Genomic DNA, 19,299 nt, shown 5'->3' with positions numbered 1-19,299 from the left:
AAGAAATCTAACTGTTTGTCAGCCTTGAGTACTGGATCTTACTGTTCTGAGCCTGACAATGTCATATTTACCAAATGCATAACTCAGGAGGTATTTTTGCAGAGGCACACCTGTTAATATTGAGGACCATATTTTTGTGGAATAATCAAACAATATTACATTAAAATTACAGTTTCATTTCTCAACTAGAATCATATTTTATTAGGTCCTTATGGCCATACAGCAATTCCCAATTCAATTATAAAACCAAGAATTGCATATAGTATTTTACCAAATTCCTTTCCTTTGGCGCCTGTAAAAAAAATTGTTTAATGTCACATATAAGAAAAATATGCAAAAGTGTGTTCAAATCCTTTGCATTAGAATTTTTGATTTGCTTCATTCTTTTTAGAATTTTTTTATGTTTAACCAGGGATCTGATCCCCATTTGAACTAAATGGAGCCTAGGCATATTTTCAATGTGATAGACTGTGCCAAGCTTTACCTGTGTATCCCAACTGTCCTGTCATCCGAAATCTACCGCTGCCATTTCTTTTCTGCCCTCCAAACCTCTTCATCAGATAATACAGTAACATCAAAGACTTTATAAGCTGCCTCATCAAGGTCAAGTGTGCCTGCCTTCTATCAAGGCTTCAACCCACCTCCACCACCTTCACCACCATGGTCTACCTCCTACATCATTCAGCTCCCTTCATCCTTTATCTTCTAGTCCACCACTAGTGTCCTGGCCCTAGGGGTAAGACCTCTTCATTCTAATTAGTCTGCCCATTCTATCATCAGCAGCAATGCTCTGCTCTATATCTATGTAATTGCCTCCTTGTCTTATTGTCTCCTTGTTAGTCTTTCCAGGTTGAAATGACTATCAGAACATATAACGTATTAATAAGCCTCTGATGAAACCAAAAGTGTTTGGCTTTATCAAAATTGACAATTTCCGTTGAAGTAGTTTACGTAGATTATCTAAAGTTACTCTATGATTACATTTAAAAAGACATGAAATTATCACTTTTTAAAACAGGTATGAATTGTTCCCAAGGCATTGTAACTCATGCAACACAATTGACAGCTCCTTTTCATTCCTATAAAGTCTCCCATAGTGTTATTGAACCTGGAAAACGAACATAAAATAGTGAAAGTGCAGAATCACCAGGATCTAATTTTATCTAAATGTAGCTGAAACAAACATAAAAATAAATAAATAAATAAATAAATAAAGGGTGCAGTAGTGCTGGATGCCAAAAATTATTGAGCACACTAAAGTCCGATTTAGTTTATATTGAACACTTATGTAATGATGAGCAAAAAGCTTGATCGAAGAATCTCACATCCTATCTGACTCATATCAAATTATTGCTCTTAAACGGATTCTGCCTGTAAATTTTTTTTTTATTCTTGTGGCCTTCCGAACACTCAATATGGAAAAAATATTCAACCTTGCACTTTCTCACCTTGAATTAGGAGTATGCTCTTTGATAAAGGAGTTTAAGTCTAATCAGGCCTGATTAATTATACTGATAGGCACAAAGCTTGCTAACCTAATTGATGGCTTTATCTGTGTTTTGCACTGTGCTGAAGGGATGGTATTGTTTCTCATGAGAACACAGGAAGATTTACCCCTTTGAAGGTTGCTAATGCTCAAGTGTAGCAGCTGGAGGGGGGGGTTGTTCAAACATGAGAACAAACATGAGAACAAAGTCTTCTAAACGATGTAGAAGTCCATTAAATTACACTACAATCTAATGTAGTATCACATCAATATAAGTTTGCTTTATACAATTTGTAAATTAACTGTGTTGTAATAGGTATTGTTGGTGTGTCTAGAACAGGTGTTTTTTTCTTTAAGAAACTTTATTTACTGATAAACTTAACTTAGTGTTTAATGTTGCTTTAAATTTTTCTTTCAAATATTCACTTTTTATATAAACCTAGTGCAAGTTATTTCTGTTTTGTCTAAGAAACTATTCTTCATAGATTATATTAACTTTGTCATGTATTTGCATTCACTGCTTGTTGAAGTACTGAATACATGTCTTTGTTTTAAGTCTGTCTTCTGTCATATTTTAGATTAGAATAAGAATTGGGAAATAAAAAAATGCAGAACCTTGTGATTATCTTTGCTGCCTTTATTTGGTAGACATGATGAACTGATTTTGAAGAAGTTGGTATCTTTGTATTAATTAACTGGGAGTCTAAAATATGTTGATATAAAATGATGTCTGACTGTAAAAAGTAAGAAACATCACTAACATTTCTGAAATAAGGTTTTGTAAAAAATTACTTATTTCAAGAGAAGCAATAAATCTTTTCATTATTTTAATGTAAACCATTTAGATATGGGGTTTGGCTTGAATTTATGTTTATGTGGTCAAAAAATATCTAATTAAATCAAATAATGGATGTATGGACAGAAATGTAAAAATCCACACTTTACAGTAACGGATATATTAAATGCTAAAAAAAAGTATACCTGGCATGGCCAGAAACTGCAGCTTACTTTAAAGAACATGACCTTACATTAAATAAATGGGCTAGGTGCAGTGAGATGACTGATATTCCTTGTTTTTCTAAAATATATTGAAGCATCACTTATGTTTTATACAAGACAGCCTACTAAAGTCTTAAATTCTGCAACTTTTAATGGTTTTTGCCATTTAGTTGCCTCTTATTATGCAGTGTTACTCTTTTACAAGCGCAGTACTGACTGTCTTCTGGAGCTTTGGGATACAGAGACACTTGTGCTTTCACTGTGTCTAGAACTATGATTTATTAATACTCTTCCTAGGTTACGCAGTACTAAAAATACTTTTGAAGCACAGCACCTCATGTACGATGCAGCTGGGCAAGTAGTCCACAGACACTTGAGGTGGTATTTGTCATCTCAGCAGCTCTCCTCTATAACAACATGCACATCCAGGGATGATCTGGGGATTCAGGTTACCTGAACATGTGAAACTCCCTGACTTAGCACCTTATTGATCTGGCTCTTTCATGTATCAACAGTATGACTTGGCAAAATGATTTATTGATACTTACACCCTTTGATCTTAATGAACGTTTGTTACGGATTTCAAGGTGAATTTAAGTTTTATCTTGGTGCAGATGTTTCTCTTTTTTTATTTGTGTCTACAGTACGAATACTTCAATGCAGTTCTGATCAATGAGGTTGATGAGGAGGGGAACAATGTAGAGCTGGGAGGAGAGTTTATCCTGCAGCCCAACGATCATTTTAACAACCTATCAGTCAATCTCAGCCTCAGTGTGGTCCAGGTGCCCACCAACATGTACAATAAAGGTATGTTCACAATCCACAATATACAAACCTTACACAAAATTACATTAATATTGGAAAATAAATGTTAAGAAATGCTTTACATGGATGCAGGCTGTTTGCTTGTTTGACCATGAAAAAAGTAATTGCTGTCAAAAACAGTCAACTAGATAATGCTGAATCTTAAATAAAATTTTATGGCTAAAATGTGTGGTTAACAATAAGTATACATTTTTTTTATATGGAATAATTAACCAAGATTGATTAAGTTTTAGTTATGTTTCCTAAACCTACCATTACTAAACAACAACAAGCAACAAAAAAACCTCTCGAAGAAATACCTTGTACTCGCTGTCTCCTGCTTCATCAGGGACCGGTTCTTGGGTGCAGCAGTCTCAGTAGAGACTCCAAGTCTTCCTGTCTGCAAACACCTCCTCCAGCTCTGCTTGGGGAAGCCTGGGGCACTCCCCTGAGTCTGCTCCCAGGTGGGGTGTGCCTGGAACAACACCCGAGGGAGGTGTCCAGATGTTATCTGGAAAAGATGTCCGAGCCACCTCAGCGGACTTTTCGATGCAGAGGAGAAGGGGCTCTGCTCCGAGCCCCTCCTGATGACGTGGCTCCTTACATTATCTCTAAGGTTCAGCCACTCTGTGGAGAAAGCTCATTTCAGCTGCTTGTATCTGGAATTTTGTTCTTTCATTCGGGATCCAGATTGGATGACCATAGGTGAGGGTAGGAATGTAGACCGACCAGTAAATTGAGAGCTTTGCCTTTTTGCTCAGCTATCTCTTCACCACGACAGACAGGTGCAACAGCTGCATTATAGCAGCAGCTGTCTATTGATCTTCTCCTTCATTGTCCCCTCACTTGTGAACAGGACCCCAAGATACTTAAATTCCTCCAAATGAGGCAGGGATTCAAGAGATACACATGATTGAGAACCATGGCCTCTGACTTGGAGGAGCTGATTCTAATCCACCGGTCCCCAAATCAGACCCCCTCTTGTCCTTGCTGCGCCTAGAAATTGTGTCAATAAAGTTTATGAACAGGACCGGTGACAGAGGGCAGCCCTGGCTGAGTCTAACGACAGGTCTGACTTAATGCTTGCAATGTGGACTAGGCTCCTGCTACACTTATACCTGCGGATTGCCCCTAGTTGAGGGAACCTGACTACAATCCTGAAGGCACTACAACACCTGAATGCCTTCTCCACTTCCATACAGCACATGAGGACTGGTTGGGCAAATTCCCATGAACCCTCGGGCACCCTGCAGAGGATGTGAAGCTGGTCCACTGTTCCATGGCCAGGATGAAAACCAGACTGCTCCTCTTGATGCAGAAGTTCAACCATCAGTCGGACATATGGCCACAACTACGGGTGGCCACATCAACAATAGATGGTGAAAACATGGCCCACTCATACTCCATGTCTCCAGCCTCCAGCCAAAACTGGAAGAAGCTCCGCATGAGGTGGGAGTCTGACACATCCGTGACCGAGGACTCCACCAAACAATGCCATCAGATCCTCACTACTCACTTTGGCTTGCCACATGTGTCTGGCCTCTTCTTCTTCTAGCGTATCCAGCACACAACCAGGTAGTGGTCGGTGTACAGCTCTGCCCCTTTTTTTACCCGACTGTCCAAGATATGCAAAAAAAGGTCAGAAGATACGACTACAACGTCCATGATCGGCCTAGGGTGTCCTAGCACTAGGTGCACCTATGGACATCCTTAAGCTTTAAAATGGTGTTCTGAGCTGGGGCGAGACGCTGCCCTCTGTCTCTTCTTGCTACCCACTCCAGAGTAGGAAAGAGTCCAGCCTCTCTCAAGATGATGGGTTCCAGAGCCCACGCTATGTGTGGCAGAGAGGCTGACTATCGCTAGCCGGTTTTGTTCCACCTCCCACACAAGCTGAACCCCCCACAGCCCCGCTGCTCCCAGTGAAGTGACAGAGCCAGTCTCCCCAGATCCAGCCTTAGGGCCCATGCACTAGGGGGCCCGTGCATTTGGGCGCCTCCGACTCCTGCCCAATCCTCTTTGCACATGTCCCTCATGGTTCTCCCTGCAGGAGCTGAGCCCACTGGGGCCACGATGTGCTCGCGGAATAACCTAAACACCAGGCCTGGCTCAGGGGTGGGGTCACGGCTATGTTCCAGGCGATGTCATGTGCCTTGGCTAGAAATTTTTATTAAAAAATACATTTGATTATCAATACCATTATGTACTTAATAGTTAATCATATTTCTGATTTTGAAAAAATTTCAGAAAAAATTATTTTCAGTGCAATGTTTTTTTTCTTTTATGTTTTTACAAACTGCAAGGATGCTGCAGGCAAAGTAGTAATAGGCATATAAAAAAATAAAAGCTCATCCTGCCCAATAGTAAGTACTTATAGCTTCTCGTTGTCTGATAAAAGTGAATTATATATCTTCAGGTAATGAGGCTTGGAGCTATAACATTAAAACTGCAATAATAGCAAAGCCAGAATTTATACTACAAGTGAAAAAGTTTAAAAATCACACAAAAACATAGCTTTAGTCTTAAGTGAATAATGCATGTTTCTATCAGAAGGTGGACATGACTTCATTATATGCAACTCCTTGGTTCATTACTGCAACACTTTGACCTAATTAGCTGTTAATAATTAGGCTTCTTCTGATTTACCATCAGCTCAAATCCAACATGAGAATTTAAGGCCTCTTACAAGGCTCAGTGGACAAAGTGAATGTCAAGTTGACTTAACTGAGTTACGAGAGGCAAAAATGTATATAGAAAAAGAGAGAGGAGGAAAATGGAGGAAGAGAGCAAGGAGAATATAATTGAAAACGAAAGTAGGTTAAGTCAGACTGATGGAAGGTCTAAGCAAGGAATTAATTGCACCCTGGAAAAAGAAAAGAAAAGCAAATGAGAGCGTCAGGAACAAAAGTTAGAAACTAAATAAATCAATTGCATGGAAAGTTGGGTTATCAGCTCATAGAAGAGGAGGAATAATTAATATGTGATTTATAGACTAAAGATTCAACAGAGAAACTTACATATTTAGATGCTTTACTAGAAATATGGAAAACTGCTCTTATCTTTCAACTCTGCTCTAGTTTAATTTAGTCAGGTAAACATCACAGGTGTAATTATTCACTCCATCTTTCCTCGCTCATCTGAAACATCTGCAGCTCAGGGGTAAACTTTGGACATGATTGTCTTTGCAATGTGACCTGGTTTTTCATGTGTCTGAATAAGTTAAAGCTAAACAAAACTTATTCTGCTGCATACTGTTGGATAGAGGGTCACTTAAAGCATTTGGAAATAAGACTTTTACCTACAGCTTTTGTTTTAGGAATATTTATGCACATGGAATTGGTTTTGCCTGAACACTCCTAGAAAGAGTGTGAACCAACTTGAATTCCAGATCCCATCTGCAGAAGAACCATGTGTTTAATTCAAGCACATGGTTTATTGGTCAGCACACAGTTTAAATAATTTCCCTAGAAAAGTGGCAAAGAATAATTGTATCATTGTTCACTACATCGAACTTTCAGGCTTTCCTCCCAAACACATTAATTTGCAGTAATTGAGGTTGAGAATACCAACCAAATAGAAATATACGGACCTGAGATACAGTACATCCTTTATCGGGTCTGTGAAAATCACAGCCTCCAACAGATCTGTAACCTGAAATAAGCTACAGAGGTAATGGTTGGGGTGGCAGAATTTAGTAGAAAGCTGCTTGATTGAGGAAAATATAGAGTCTGTATTTAAATAATTAACTGACTTTATTCCTTTTTTATGTCAGGCCCAGGATACTGAATCTGTCCTGAATGGGACAAAGTAGCAATTTTCTACAAAACAAAAGTTAAAGCAGTAGGGGCAAGAAAGCTCGAGTTGCTTTTGAAAACAAGAAGAGATTTTCAGAGAAGCAATAACCACTGGACAGCCAGTTAATTGTAGAAGTGGAAGTTGTGATCAAAGAGATAAGAGCAAGGAAAACAGAGATAAACATTGTTTGCACCCGTCCAAGCAGTGAATCTCTCTTATGCCCAGTAGTAGTACCTTACTGGATTTCCAAATTCTGGCTGGCTTGCCATGCCATAAAAAGTTATCACAATCAGTCTGTTCGACTTTTCAAAAGAAATCTGTTAAGAAAATTAGGAATATTCTAAAACAAGTTTTGGAATTTGGAAGAATCACAATTTTAACGGAATGTATCCAGCCTACAAATGAAAGAGGCAGAACAGCCCAATTGGCAGAATCCCTTTCGGTTCTCTCAAGCAGAAGGTTGATACAACACAGTTCCCCAATAGATTTGGATATCTGGTTACCCAGGTATCGAAAACCACCAGATGACCACCTGAATGGCAAAATGGAGGGAGAATTTTTTTTTGGCAGAATAATTAATAGGCAACAGTTTGCTTACAAAAGATAAAAATCTTAGAAAGAATATTAAAGTCAACATTCAAAAGTGAAATGGCTCAATAACTATCAGATAGTGGAGGGTCTTTGTCCTCTTTAAGCATGGTGGCCTCCAACAGAGTATCTGGTAATATTTGGAAGTAAACCCATCAGGTCCAGGGAATTTTCCACTCTGGAGTACATCAGTCACCTACTGAACCTCAGCTATAGTGTCGGGGGGTTCCCAAAATATTTGCTTTCTCGTCCTTAACATGTTGGAATTTGATGTTTTCTAGTAAATAGTCTGGAAGATGAGGAAGTCTAAGGTGTAAAGGGATCAGTACAACTGAAGAGACCTTAAGTAAAGGTTTAATTATATATAACTTATATATATACCTGCAGTACATATGGGATCCTTGCCTCTCAGGAAGTATTGGCAGGCCACTGTGTTACTGTGTACCTGGTCTCGGTGACACTGAGTTGTTAGTCAATTGGCCCTTTTCAATTCCTGGATGCTCAGCAACCTGAAGCCAGGACTCTAACTATGACAACCTCTCCCACAAAGCTACAAAAATACTCAACTTTTTACACGTACCATTATTGCTAAGGGGGCAAAGGAATAACTAACATCTAATGCTAATAAAGAGTAGGACAGAGGAGATTTAGACAGAGCCATAGTAGCACTAAGCTAGTGCTAGGCTTGCTATCCTCTACCAGAAATAAAACTTGTTAACATGGAAAGGTCCCAGTGGAAAAGCGCAGCATTAGAAAATGTGAATTTACATTTAGAGTAACTTATTGATATCACATACAGCTTTAGTTAATATAGCTAGAAACCACTAATCAGGGCTTGAAAATCTGGTTGTGGTGATGGACTCTGACCTGAATCTTCAGAGGCACATAAAGACAGTAAAAATGTGTGCCTTCTATCACTTAAAGAACATCTCCCAGTTAAAGGGCTAATGTCTCAGCAGGAACTTAAAAAAGTGATTAATGTCTTTTGTAGAACTGATTAATGCAGTGGTGTCTTCACAACTCGGCTGAAAGGTTGATTGGACAGTTGCAGTTGATAGAGAGTGCTGTGTCCTCAGAAAGTGGAGCATTTCACCTTAATTTCAATATCGTTATACTGGCAAAAGAATAAACTAAAGTACATCTGTTAGTCCATAAACACTAAATGGCTCAGCACCAAAATGCATTACAGACTTGTTGTCAGTGTATCATCTATCTACATATCTGAGGTGTGCTGGCTTAAATCTACTTTACATACGTAGAGCCAGAACCAAAAATGGAAAAACAGCATTTAGTTCCTATGCTCAACTGATTTTGAATTAACTCCCAGAAGCTTTCAGTCCAAATTTCATTTTTCAATAAATCATTTCATCTTTCTTGTATAAGCCTTTTATTTTCATTACTCACTTTTGTTCTCTTTAATTATTTGTGTTGCGTTTAAGCTACTTTGTTGTCTTTTTTCTAATGGACAGTGATTTGAATTGTATTGCCAATGAAATATGCTATAAACAAACTTGTCCTTCCTGGCATTACTTGAAAAAAATTACCCCCAGGATAATGATAGATTTTAAAAAAGCACCCTGTAAAAAAGGAGCAAAGGGAGAGGAAGGATTACAGAGCTATTGAAATCAATTTGACATCTTTAATATAACATTACACACATAAAACAATCACATTTAAATTTTTGTGTAGAAACCTTTGAAAATTAAAGGAAAAACAGATGATGCAATATGCAAATGTCAAATCAGAATGTTGGTTTGAAATGGCACCTACCAAGAAAGAACATTTTGTCACATTTTGTTAAATGCATGATGTTTAAAAACCCTTGTGTGTCTCTCTCACATCCTACAATTTCAAAGCTTAAGAAAATTGCTATTAAGGAACCGAGGGTGAAAGAACTGAGGAAAAAAAAAAACTTTGAGTCTTTTGTAGCTACTTTGGTACGCAGAATCCTATTGTCCCTACATGACCTGTCCAAACATTGTCACTTGAATCCAGCTCCTTAATGCTTCAAAAGTGCTGTCTGCAACCAATATACAAAAGTTTCTCCTCTGCAGCCAAAATTTGATTTAGAGTCTATTGTCATGCAAAGCCTTGTGTATCAAATATTCTTCTTTCAGACTTTTACACCCATGAGCTTGGACTTTTTTAATGATATGATACAAACCTTGTGGATTGTCTGAAGCCAAGCAGATGATTCACAACACAAAATTAATGATGATTACTCAAACTTTTCCTAACATTCTCTTGTCCATCACTTTTCAGTTCAATTATGATTTCAAACCTTGCTTCTTAAGTTCCTATTTTCCCTGAGGTGCTATAATCTACATTGAACACTGACAATAATTCAAGCAAGTGAAGTACAGATTTATTTTTTATTATTTTAATGCTGAGTTCATTTAATCTCATATTTTCAGCTGATGACATGATCATGTGTGTACATATGTACAGTACAGGTGTGTCACCCGTCCTGCAAACAGGAAGCCTGAGTGCGTATCCCAGCTGGGGGGCATGAGCTGCCAGAGTGGGTCCTTAGGCAAGACCCTTCACGCTAATGCCTGCTTTGGGGAGTGGCGGCCTACCGGTTAGGGCATTGTGCTTGGAATCCTGAAGTTCTAAGTTCAAGCCCCACTCCCACAGACTGCCACTCTGGGTCCCTGAGCAAGACCCTTAACACCCACACTGCTCCCTGTGCGCCCCACATGGCAGTCCACTTCTCCCCAAGGGGATCTGTTAAATTCACAGATTTTATCTCATTGCTCTGTACTTGTGATAGTTTAATGACAATAAAAGGCTGAAAAAAAAAGTACGTAAAATGACTGATATCTTTAACTATGCTAAAGTTAGAGCTTTTTAGTGGAACCTTATTGGCAAAATAGAGCCCATGCTTACCCCCTCATTATGATTAATTCAGCCTGTAATAGACACTCAGAATTCAGCAGAAGTGACTACATTGTTGTGTTAATTAATTCTGGATCTCTTCCAGTCTCATCTTCACCCCACTACACTCGACTCCATGGAGGTAGAAGGGTATGACTATCAACAAGATGCTTCAGTGTGTTATAGTTTTCAAAAGAATAATTCAGTCATGGCTTATTGGCACAACTGTTGACAGCGGGACAATGTTGAAATCATTGAAGATTATGTGAAACCTATTATCCACTCCTCTTTCATTACATCCATTAGGTAGCCTACTTGTCTGTGTGTCTGTCATTTTTTGTCCATCTTTTTGTATGCATACCTGGCATTTTTTTTCTGTTTACTATAAAAAGTTTTTTTTTTTTGTCTTGCTTCATGATTTTTCTCACTCTTTATCAGTCTTTCCGCTTTCATCCTCCTGCTCTGCTTTTTAACTAAATGGTAAGCTGTTGTAATAAGCTTGGCTGACTGGTCCCTAACTAAGTAAAATAAGCTTAAAAAACTAACAAGAAGCTTTATTAATTTCTCACTTTATCAAAACAAATTAAACTTCATGTTAGGAAGGGTTTATATGCAAATGTACATGTTTGCAGACACTCATACTCTATTAGAGAATAAACATGCATGGTAGTTAAGAACAAAAATAAACAGAACAGTTTTGCTGCTAAAAAACTAAAACCATTTCTTTGAAAAGTTTTATTCTATAAAAAAGAGAAAAAATGTTCACAGTCTTTACTTTGAAATTTTATTTTAAATCAAACAAATGTTTATTCCTATTGCTATATTATGTATTTCTGAGATTGGTTTTAAATATTTAAGGATATAAGGCATCCTTGTCATCACACGTCAGATTAGGTGAAGCACCTGCCTCTTATTACTGCGTTTTCAAATAGAAAATTGGGAAAGGCCACCCAGTCATATTATTGTCTATCTGCCTTGCATCTCTCTGATGTATTAAGATATGTGGCTCTCAGTAAAAAAATACCCTTCTAAACTTTTAAAAATAAAAACGGGGTTGCAGTATGGGAAGAAGCAGGAGGGATAATTACATTTGGTTGTGTTCCTTTGGGAAGCCTTCATCCCTCCCTTTAATGTGGGTGTTGAATACATATCACCTACCTAAACAGTTTTGCTGACAATTTACAACATTTTAATAGAAATTGTTTCTCCGATTTTTGTGGCCTGTTTAAGCAGGATAATGCTTGCTGCAATGAGGAAAGAATGGTTTATGGCGCACAACAAATTTTATGTGCTGATTTATGCCTTAAACCTCCTGGATTTAAAAGAGGTTGGACATCTGTTGGAGAGGCAAACCTAACCCAAATAGGTCCCACTCAGCAGCAATACAGGACTTGGGGGATCTGTTGTTAAATTGTCAGGGCCAGATAACACATACAGCGGGTGCAATAAATATTGAACTCGCCACCATTTTGTAAATATTTTTTAAAGAGGTGCTATTGACATGACATTTTCACCAGAAGATGACTGTTTTATTACATGCAATGTAATTTCTGATTTACTATGGTTTGATTTCTTTGCATGAGTAAATTGCATGGATTGTTTCCGGCATCTCGTGCAAATGTCATGTCAATAGCACCTCTAGAAATATATTTACTGAGAAAAATGGTGGCGTGTTTAACACATATTTCACCCGCTGCATGCACTAGAGAGACCAATATTCTTTGAAGCAGATACATTGCTGTTGTACAGCTGTGTAAAGGCAATCATATAATATCATAATCAATATCAAAATAACCTCATATGTATCAAATCTCAATGTGCACTCTGAAGATTGATTCACGTTGACATGCTGAATGGTTGAAATGGTCAACATGGCCTTTTTCAGGTTATTCCAGGTTATCATAGTATAGAATTAAACTTTATTGTCATTATATTGTCACACATATTGAGATGTTTGCTTCTGCTTTCAATATATAATTACTTTTTAATGTTGTTTTATTTTTCTCACTGTATTGGGTAGACTCTGCGATCGTCAATGGTGTGTACTGGTCAGAGGCCCTAAACAAGGTGTTTGTGGATAACTTTGAAAGGGATCCCTCACTAATATGGCAGTACTTTGGCAGTGCTAAGGGATTTTTCCGACAATATCCTGGTAAGTGTGAACTTTTTTTAAGAGAAATTTTTATTGAAAAGTTGGTGGAAGGGAAAATGGAGGAAAACTAATACATCACAGTAAACACAAAATGATAAAGACAATATTATGGAATTGATATATTCTGAAACAGTATTGAAATTTTGAAAATCATTGAACAGGTCATGCAATGGCCTCCTTCTCCTAAATACTTTATAAAGAAACAGAAAAAAAAAATGGCTACCTTTATTGGTTTTGAATTCATCACAGCTGTCTTGATTTTTTTAATGAAAAGGCTTTCTACATATCAAAGAAATTATCCTAAGTGGAAACAGCTTGAAAGTGCTTTTTATGAGGGGTTTAGTAATTCTCAGTGCTGGTGGTAAGAAAACTTCTTAAATGCATATCTCTAAATGTTTGTAGTCAAACATGCTTTTACAATTTTTTTCAATTTAGATTTTGAATAGACAGCTGCAAAAGGTTATTTTATGAAGCATGAATGTTAAAAAAAAAAGTATAAAAATTCTTATGGAACCAACTAATCAATACACACTTTTAATTTCAATACACAATATTATTTTTGATCTTAAATGCTTTTACAGGAATCAAATGGAAGCCAGATGAACATGGAGTTATAGCTTTCGACTGCAGAAACCGAAAATGGTACATCCAGGCAGCCACCTCTCCAAAGGATGTTGTGATCTTGGTGGATGTCAGTGGGAGCATGAAAGGCCTGAGACTGACGATTGCCAGGCAGACTGTTTCCTCCATTCTAGACACTCTTGGAGATGATGACTTTTTTAATATCATTGCTGTAAGTCTACACAAAATAAATCTAATAGAGAACCAGTCATTAGACACATGAAACACTACATTAACGCAATTGATTCCATTTTCTGTACTCCATAAAGGTGCACTTAAAGGTTTATGACATTTTTAAAGTTATATGGCAGTAGTTCACAGTTTGTTTTTTTAAATTGCTGCATGCTGCTTGTATATTGTTATTTTTGTGTTTTACGCTTCTATTTTGCTTTGTTTGTTAGTATATAAAGCCCTCCCTGTATGTTTACAATAACAACGGAATATTGAGCCTGTGAGCAAGAGGAAAAAAGGTAGTAATGGGCCAGGCCAGTTATCCCCTCTAAGTGGAAATGTAAAAGTAATTCAGAAAGCCTACGATCCAGTTTAAAAGCACTAAACAACAACAGGATTTCAGTCCAAGATTCAAAAAATCAAACAAAATGAATGTTGGATTATATGCAGAATCCAAAGAGAAAACCCATGCTAGTAATATAGACCCACATACTACCAAGAAAGGAGATGTGAAGCAGATGCCTGTAGGTATGAAGCACTCACACCTAAGGGGACTTTAGAGAAGCCAGTTAACCTAACAGTCATGTTTTTGGACTGTGGGAGGAAGCCGGAGTACCAAGAGAGAACCCACGCATGCTCAGGGAGAACATGCAAACTCCATGCAGAACGACCCCGCACCGGGAATCGAACCCAAAAACTTTCTTGCTGCAAGGCAGCAGTGCTACCCACTGTTCCACTGAGCAGCCCATAGCCTTAAACCATAACTCTTAATACTAAACCTACCAATGAACAATTTCAAATACATAAGTCTTAACCTTAAAAATTGATTTGGAGAACACTTTCATCACAATGAGTAATGTTTCTTATATGTGTTGAGTCAGCTTCTTGGACCCCAAAAAATTATGTTCTGACCCAGTTAACAAACAGCAAGCTTCAACACACAAATGAGACAGCTCATTTTTATATTTTTCTGTTCAGAATAGAAACATGCCTTGAAAATTAGCTTTCTGTCATGCTCCTAACTAATTAATTGCCATTGAAATTAAGATTTGAAATGCAAAACAGACAGACTTAGTTGTTGCCTGCCCTCAGGATTAAGCTATTGTTATCATTTATTCAAACCGATGCAGTTCTGAATACACAGAAATTTAAAGTCTAAATCTTGGCTGAACAGAGGCGTAAGCAGTCGGATTTTAGCAATATCTCCAAATCGTGACAGAAATTTTAATTGGAAATGATATGATCCTGAATTAAGCACAAAAGTAGATGTTAGGAAGTCACTTCTTTTTATACATTAAAAAAAGGTTTAATTGACACTAAATATAATGGTAAGTTGAAAACTATTTTACTGAAAAAAAGGAACATTTGAAAATATACATTAAAGTAGTTGCTTATTTTGAGAATGAGATACATTCAAGCAGGCATGGTATTGTGCTTTAAACGTTTATTGACAAGAAACCTTCATCAGAGATTAGCAGTAAATTAGGGTGATCTGGATGTGCAGCTCACAGCAGGGGGTCAAAGGCAGGATGGTTAAAACTTCAGATGCATTCATTGGAAAGACTAAGGTTGTTCACAGGAGGACAGAGAACAGCAGACATGGTCCATGGATTAGGCAAGGTTGGTCTTCGGGATAAAATTACACATCTGTGACCAGAGAGAAAAAGCCAATTTGGTGAGTGATGAGAACAGGCTGAGAAAGGGAAACACAGGAAACTATGAACCTTAAAAGTTATATAAGAAATGGCAGGCAAATAATACTGGACATCTACTCACGCAAAGTTTTTCAAAAATCTGACAATGGCTGATTGTTGAAACTCTGCACAATTCCTCATTCCCACATCCTCCAAACCATTACATATTGATGCCTTTTTAGTCCATCCTGCAAAGGAGTGACAGAGCAAACACGAAATGTACGTGTGAAACCTGCCTAAGCATGCAGATAAACAGGTGTAGAGGACTTGCTTGACTAAGCTGCTGGCAAAGAATTGCAGGTAGCCAAGGATCCTGATTGCTGAATGCAGCAGCAGCAGACAACAGAGACTGTCAGGTCAGAGCGTGACAACCAATTGGTTCCTAATTTCCTAAAACCATTTTTTTGCCCTCATGTCTCATGGAAATATTTTCACTAAGATCTCTTCACTAAGTTCAATTGCACTCTTGAACTTACAACTATAGATATATATATATATTTTTCAGTATTGCACTGCAATAAAAACACATTCTCAGACCAATACATTTTTCATACAGTAAATTCAGAATAAAAAAGATAAGAGCATAACTATTGGGTTGGAGAAAGACAATTACATTGTCTTCCAACTACTCTGAACTTTAACATATAATTACACATTAACTCGCATTGTTTTTTTTATAGTAAACCTTGGATAGAATGTGCATGTGATTTCATGTAGATAAAAGCAATTTATCACTTCTCCACAATGCCTTTTTTCTTCCATTCCATAATTTGTCATTTAAGAAAATTAAAGTTTTTAAAATATATTTTATACCCTTTCTTTATATTTCTCTAGTACAATGAGGAATTGCATTATGTGGAGCCATGTCTGAATGGAACCCTGGTTCAAGCAGATGTCACCAACAAAGATGTGAGTATTAAGAGTTTTTTTAAACTGCTAAATTAAGGAAAATATGACTCTAAGTCAACTTGAAATAGTTCATGGGTTAGCATTTTGCTAGGACTTTGAGGCAACAGAAAGTGACATGAATTGCAATTGTGGGTGTTCAGAAGAACAACTGCATTTTTCTTTAAAAAAAAAAATCCTAAATCAACTTAAAAACTGTTTCATTTACAATATTTGGTTCTGTCATTAAAAACGAGGGGGAGCAATAATTAAATAAACCTGTGTAGAAATAGGTAAACACTACTCTTTCAGGGTGAAGTAAAGGAAAACAACAGATGCCAATGAAAATCACATATGCCGGATTTCATTTATAAAGCTTAAATAAATATTTTTAAAACAATTAAAAGTTAAAGGCCATTTGTTTTTCAAACTTGCAGCATGCAGAAGCATATCCAAATACTTTTAATTATTTCATCCCATTCAACTTAGTTCAGTTCAAAATGCTGTACTAATTCCAAAGCTGAGATAAAATATTTTTGTAATAAATGGTTAAGTGTGCAATGATGCCATTTTTGGGAAGATCTTCACTGCACTCTCAAAATCCCTTGTCAGAAGCTTTAGTACCTCAATATTTCTTTGCAAAATCCCAATAATATTGGAGCATTATGCAAATTCTGAATAAGACAGTTTATTTAAAAGTGACTTACTCAGTAAATATACTATGAGTGGTGGTTGAAAATGTATGATGTAGCCATCAGGATATCACAGTGATTAAAAGCAATGGCAAGATTTCAATCCTCTCTGTCAATGTTTAGTGATTACACCATAAAATAATATTTATTGTGAATTCAATAAAACACTGAGTTTCCTGTAAGGACATGTTCTACTTCCAAGTTCTGAAAAATGCTCTCTGTATGTATTTTAATGTTAGTTTCTGTTTACTTTTGTTTGTCTAGGCACTTATGAATATGGATTAGAATTGTGTGTTTAGGATTGTGTGCTTAGGTGAAGATAATAGCTTAATATAGTTTAGTCAGCCCACATAAGGGAAGAAAGCAATGTGCACCAGCAGATATGGCTAATGTCTTACTTTAACAGAGGACATAATGAGGTTGTCCCAGTAGAGGCTCCAAATTTACTCCGTCTTTAAATTAATGTATGTTATTTTTAATCCATATTTTTTCTTGGTAAAAAGTACTTAAAGTGATTAAGATCAGAAATTCAACAGATCAAACAGCCTAAAGGTTTATTTTTTTGTCACAGATGAGTGAGGAGTTTAAAAGCTGAATTTTAGATATGTTTTAGAAGTTTTGCTTAATTTAAAACACCCAATACTACTTATCCTCATCCTCATCAGTGTTTTTTTTCTTTTTATAACATTCAGACAGACACCTTTTTTGTCTAGACTCTTTGTTAAGATTTTGTGGATTTTTCTTGTTACCGGTATACTTTTCGATATGTATGACTTATATGTGCTCTTAAATAAATTTTTGCATGTTAAATTTTTGTGGGTTCATTGCTAATTTAGTTTCGTAGGGATTCTGTGGGTTGTGCGGTTTGAACGGAGCCCAGTGGCAATCCTTTTACTTTGACCTCCCTGACTAAGAAACTGAAAAAAAAAACTTTTGCCAGGAAGTATTTCATACCTACAAAGAATTTCTCTTTGGAGATAAGCTGCCACACATAGCATATTTCTTCGGTTATCTTACCCAGCATGGTATGGTTTCTACTTTGATCTGTCCAAATCATGGTCACTGCAGCTGTCCAACATGTTAATTCATCCATTTGCCCAGAGAGTCCTGGTTATTAATTAGATATAAAAATGTTTTTTTCACGTATAGGTTTTATTGCAAAAGGGATATATACGCAAACACATATAGAAGCTAGTACATTTTAAAATGACATACAAGGTAGAAGATTCTAAAAAAAAAAAGGATTATACTAAGATAATGAAAGTAAAAATAGATGATGTAATGTAGTGTCACAGGATGTTAAACTCTTGATTTGACGTCGTACTGGATCACTGTTCACGCCTGCTAATCGGATTAAAACAGGCTGAAGTTTTCATATCTTTTTACTTAAACTGCTCCTTTTTATTAACTGAAAGCTCTTTTCTGCCTTTAAATGCACTTATCAGAGATGCACAATCTCCATGTTGAGATGAACAATTTGCCATAAAATCTAAACCAAATGCCTCAGTAAGCTGTGGTTAAAGATATCTCTTTCATTCACACTAATGCACTTAAAGCTTGGCAGATATACTATAATAACTTTAAAGGGTTAAAGGTGTCTGCTCTCTGAAGAATTTAATGTCCAACACATATTTTAGTTAGCACAGGCATATTTAGTATTGCACTCACACTCAAGGAGCTAGAATCTCTCTCAGCACACACACATTTTCTGTCTGCCACTTAAATACTCAGCTGGATTTAAGCATAGCCCGCTGCTTTATGGAAGTAGAGGTGTACAGGTGCCTGCACTGGCAATAGTTAAAGCTAGCTCCAGGGAACAGTCTTTAGTTGGAATGATTAACCTTTAATCATAATACATGCAAAGGCTGTCTTTTTGCTACAGTATATGATGGTGTTAGAAAAAGCACTGTGAGTTATTTCTGTTTACACACAGTATGTTATTGTGCTTGTGTGTATGTGTGTGCAACTGTACGGCTGTCTTCTACTGGCTGTACTCTATTGTGCTCTATGTTCATATATATCTTGCTGCCCCAGCTGGGTGCTGGAACACTTTTCTTTGACCATAATTGAAGAAACATAAAAAGAGAAGAATGGTTCAAAATGATATGAAAAAAAGAGATAAGCTAAAGAAAGATGTATTACCAAGAGTATGACAAAAAATAAATGCAGCAATCCTCAAAGATCATGAGGTAGATGAAATGAGGTGGTCATATACTATAAGATATACGAATCACATGCAATGTTTTATTTCCAACACAACTTGTAGTTTGCATGAAGATGTGGCCCTTTTGCTGGTAGAAATGTTTTCCACTTTTATAAAAAAAAAAAAAAAAATCTAAAGTGTTTTGTAATATACATATACATACACCCATCCATCTTCTCCTGCTTAGTCCTTGTCAGGGTCACAGTGGGGCCGATGCCTATCTCTTGCAGTCTGTGGGCGAGAGGTGGAGTACAACCTGGACAGGTCACCAGTCAATCGCAGGGCAACACAGAGACACACAACCATGGACACACACACTCATAGTTTTTGGATTG

General features: G+C 37.0%; 1 protein-coding gene across 2 annotated transcripts in view; it reads left to right on the top strand.

The window, feature by feature from the left end:
* Nucleotides 1-19,299, top strand: part of LOC107087050 (voltage-dependent calcium channel subunit alpha-2/delta-3-like) — a 155,655-nt gene that overhangs the window by 63,708 nt on the left and 72,648 nt on the right. For both annotated transcript variants that reach the window (XM_015378394.1, XM_015378393.1), the window contains exons 5-8: nucleotides 3,130-3,292; nucleotides 12,567-12,698; nucleotides 13,280-13,491; nucleotides 16,019-16,093. In XM_015378394.1, coding sequence (XP_015233880.1) covers nucleotides 3,130-3,292; nucleotides 12,567-12,698; nucleotides 13,280-13,491; nucleotides 16,019-16,093 — 582 coding nt within the window. The remainder of the gene's footprint in view (nucleotides 1-3,129; nucleotides 3,293-12,566; nucleotides 12,699-13,279; nucleotides 13,492-16,018; nucleotides 16,094-19,299) is intronic.

Source organism: Cyprinodon variegatus, unplaced genomic scaffold, assembly GCF_000732505.1.
Source record: "Cyprinodon variegatus isolate N-32 unplaced genomic scaffold, C_variegatus-1.0 Scaffold171, whole genome shotgun sequence".
NCBI lineage: Eukaryota > Metazoa > Chordata > Actinopteri > Cyprinodontiformes > Cyprinodontidae > Cyprinodon > Cyprinodon variegatus.
This window is presented reverse-complemented; position numbering and strand designations above follow the sequence as displayed.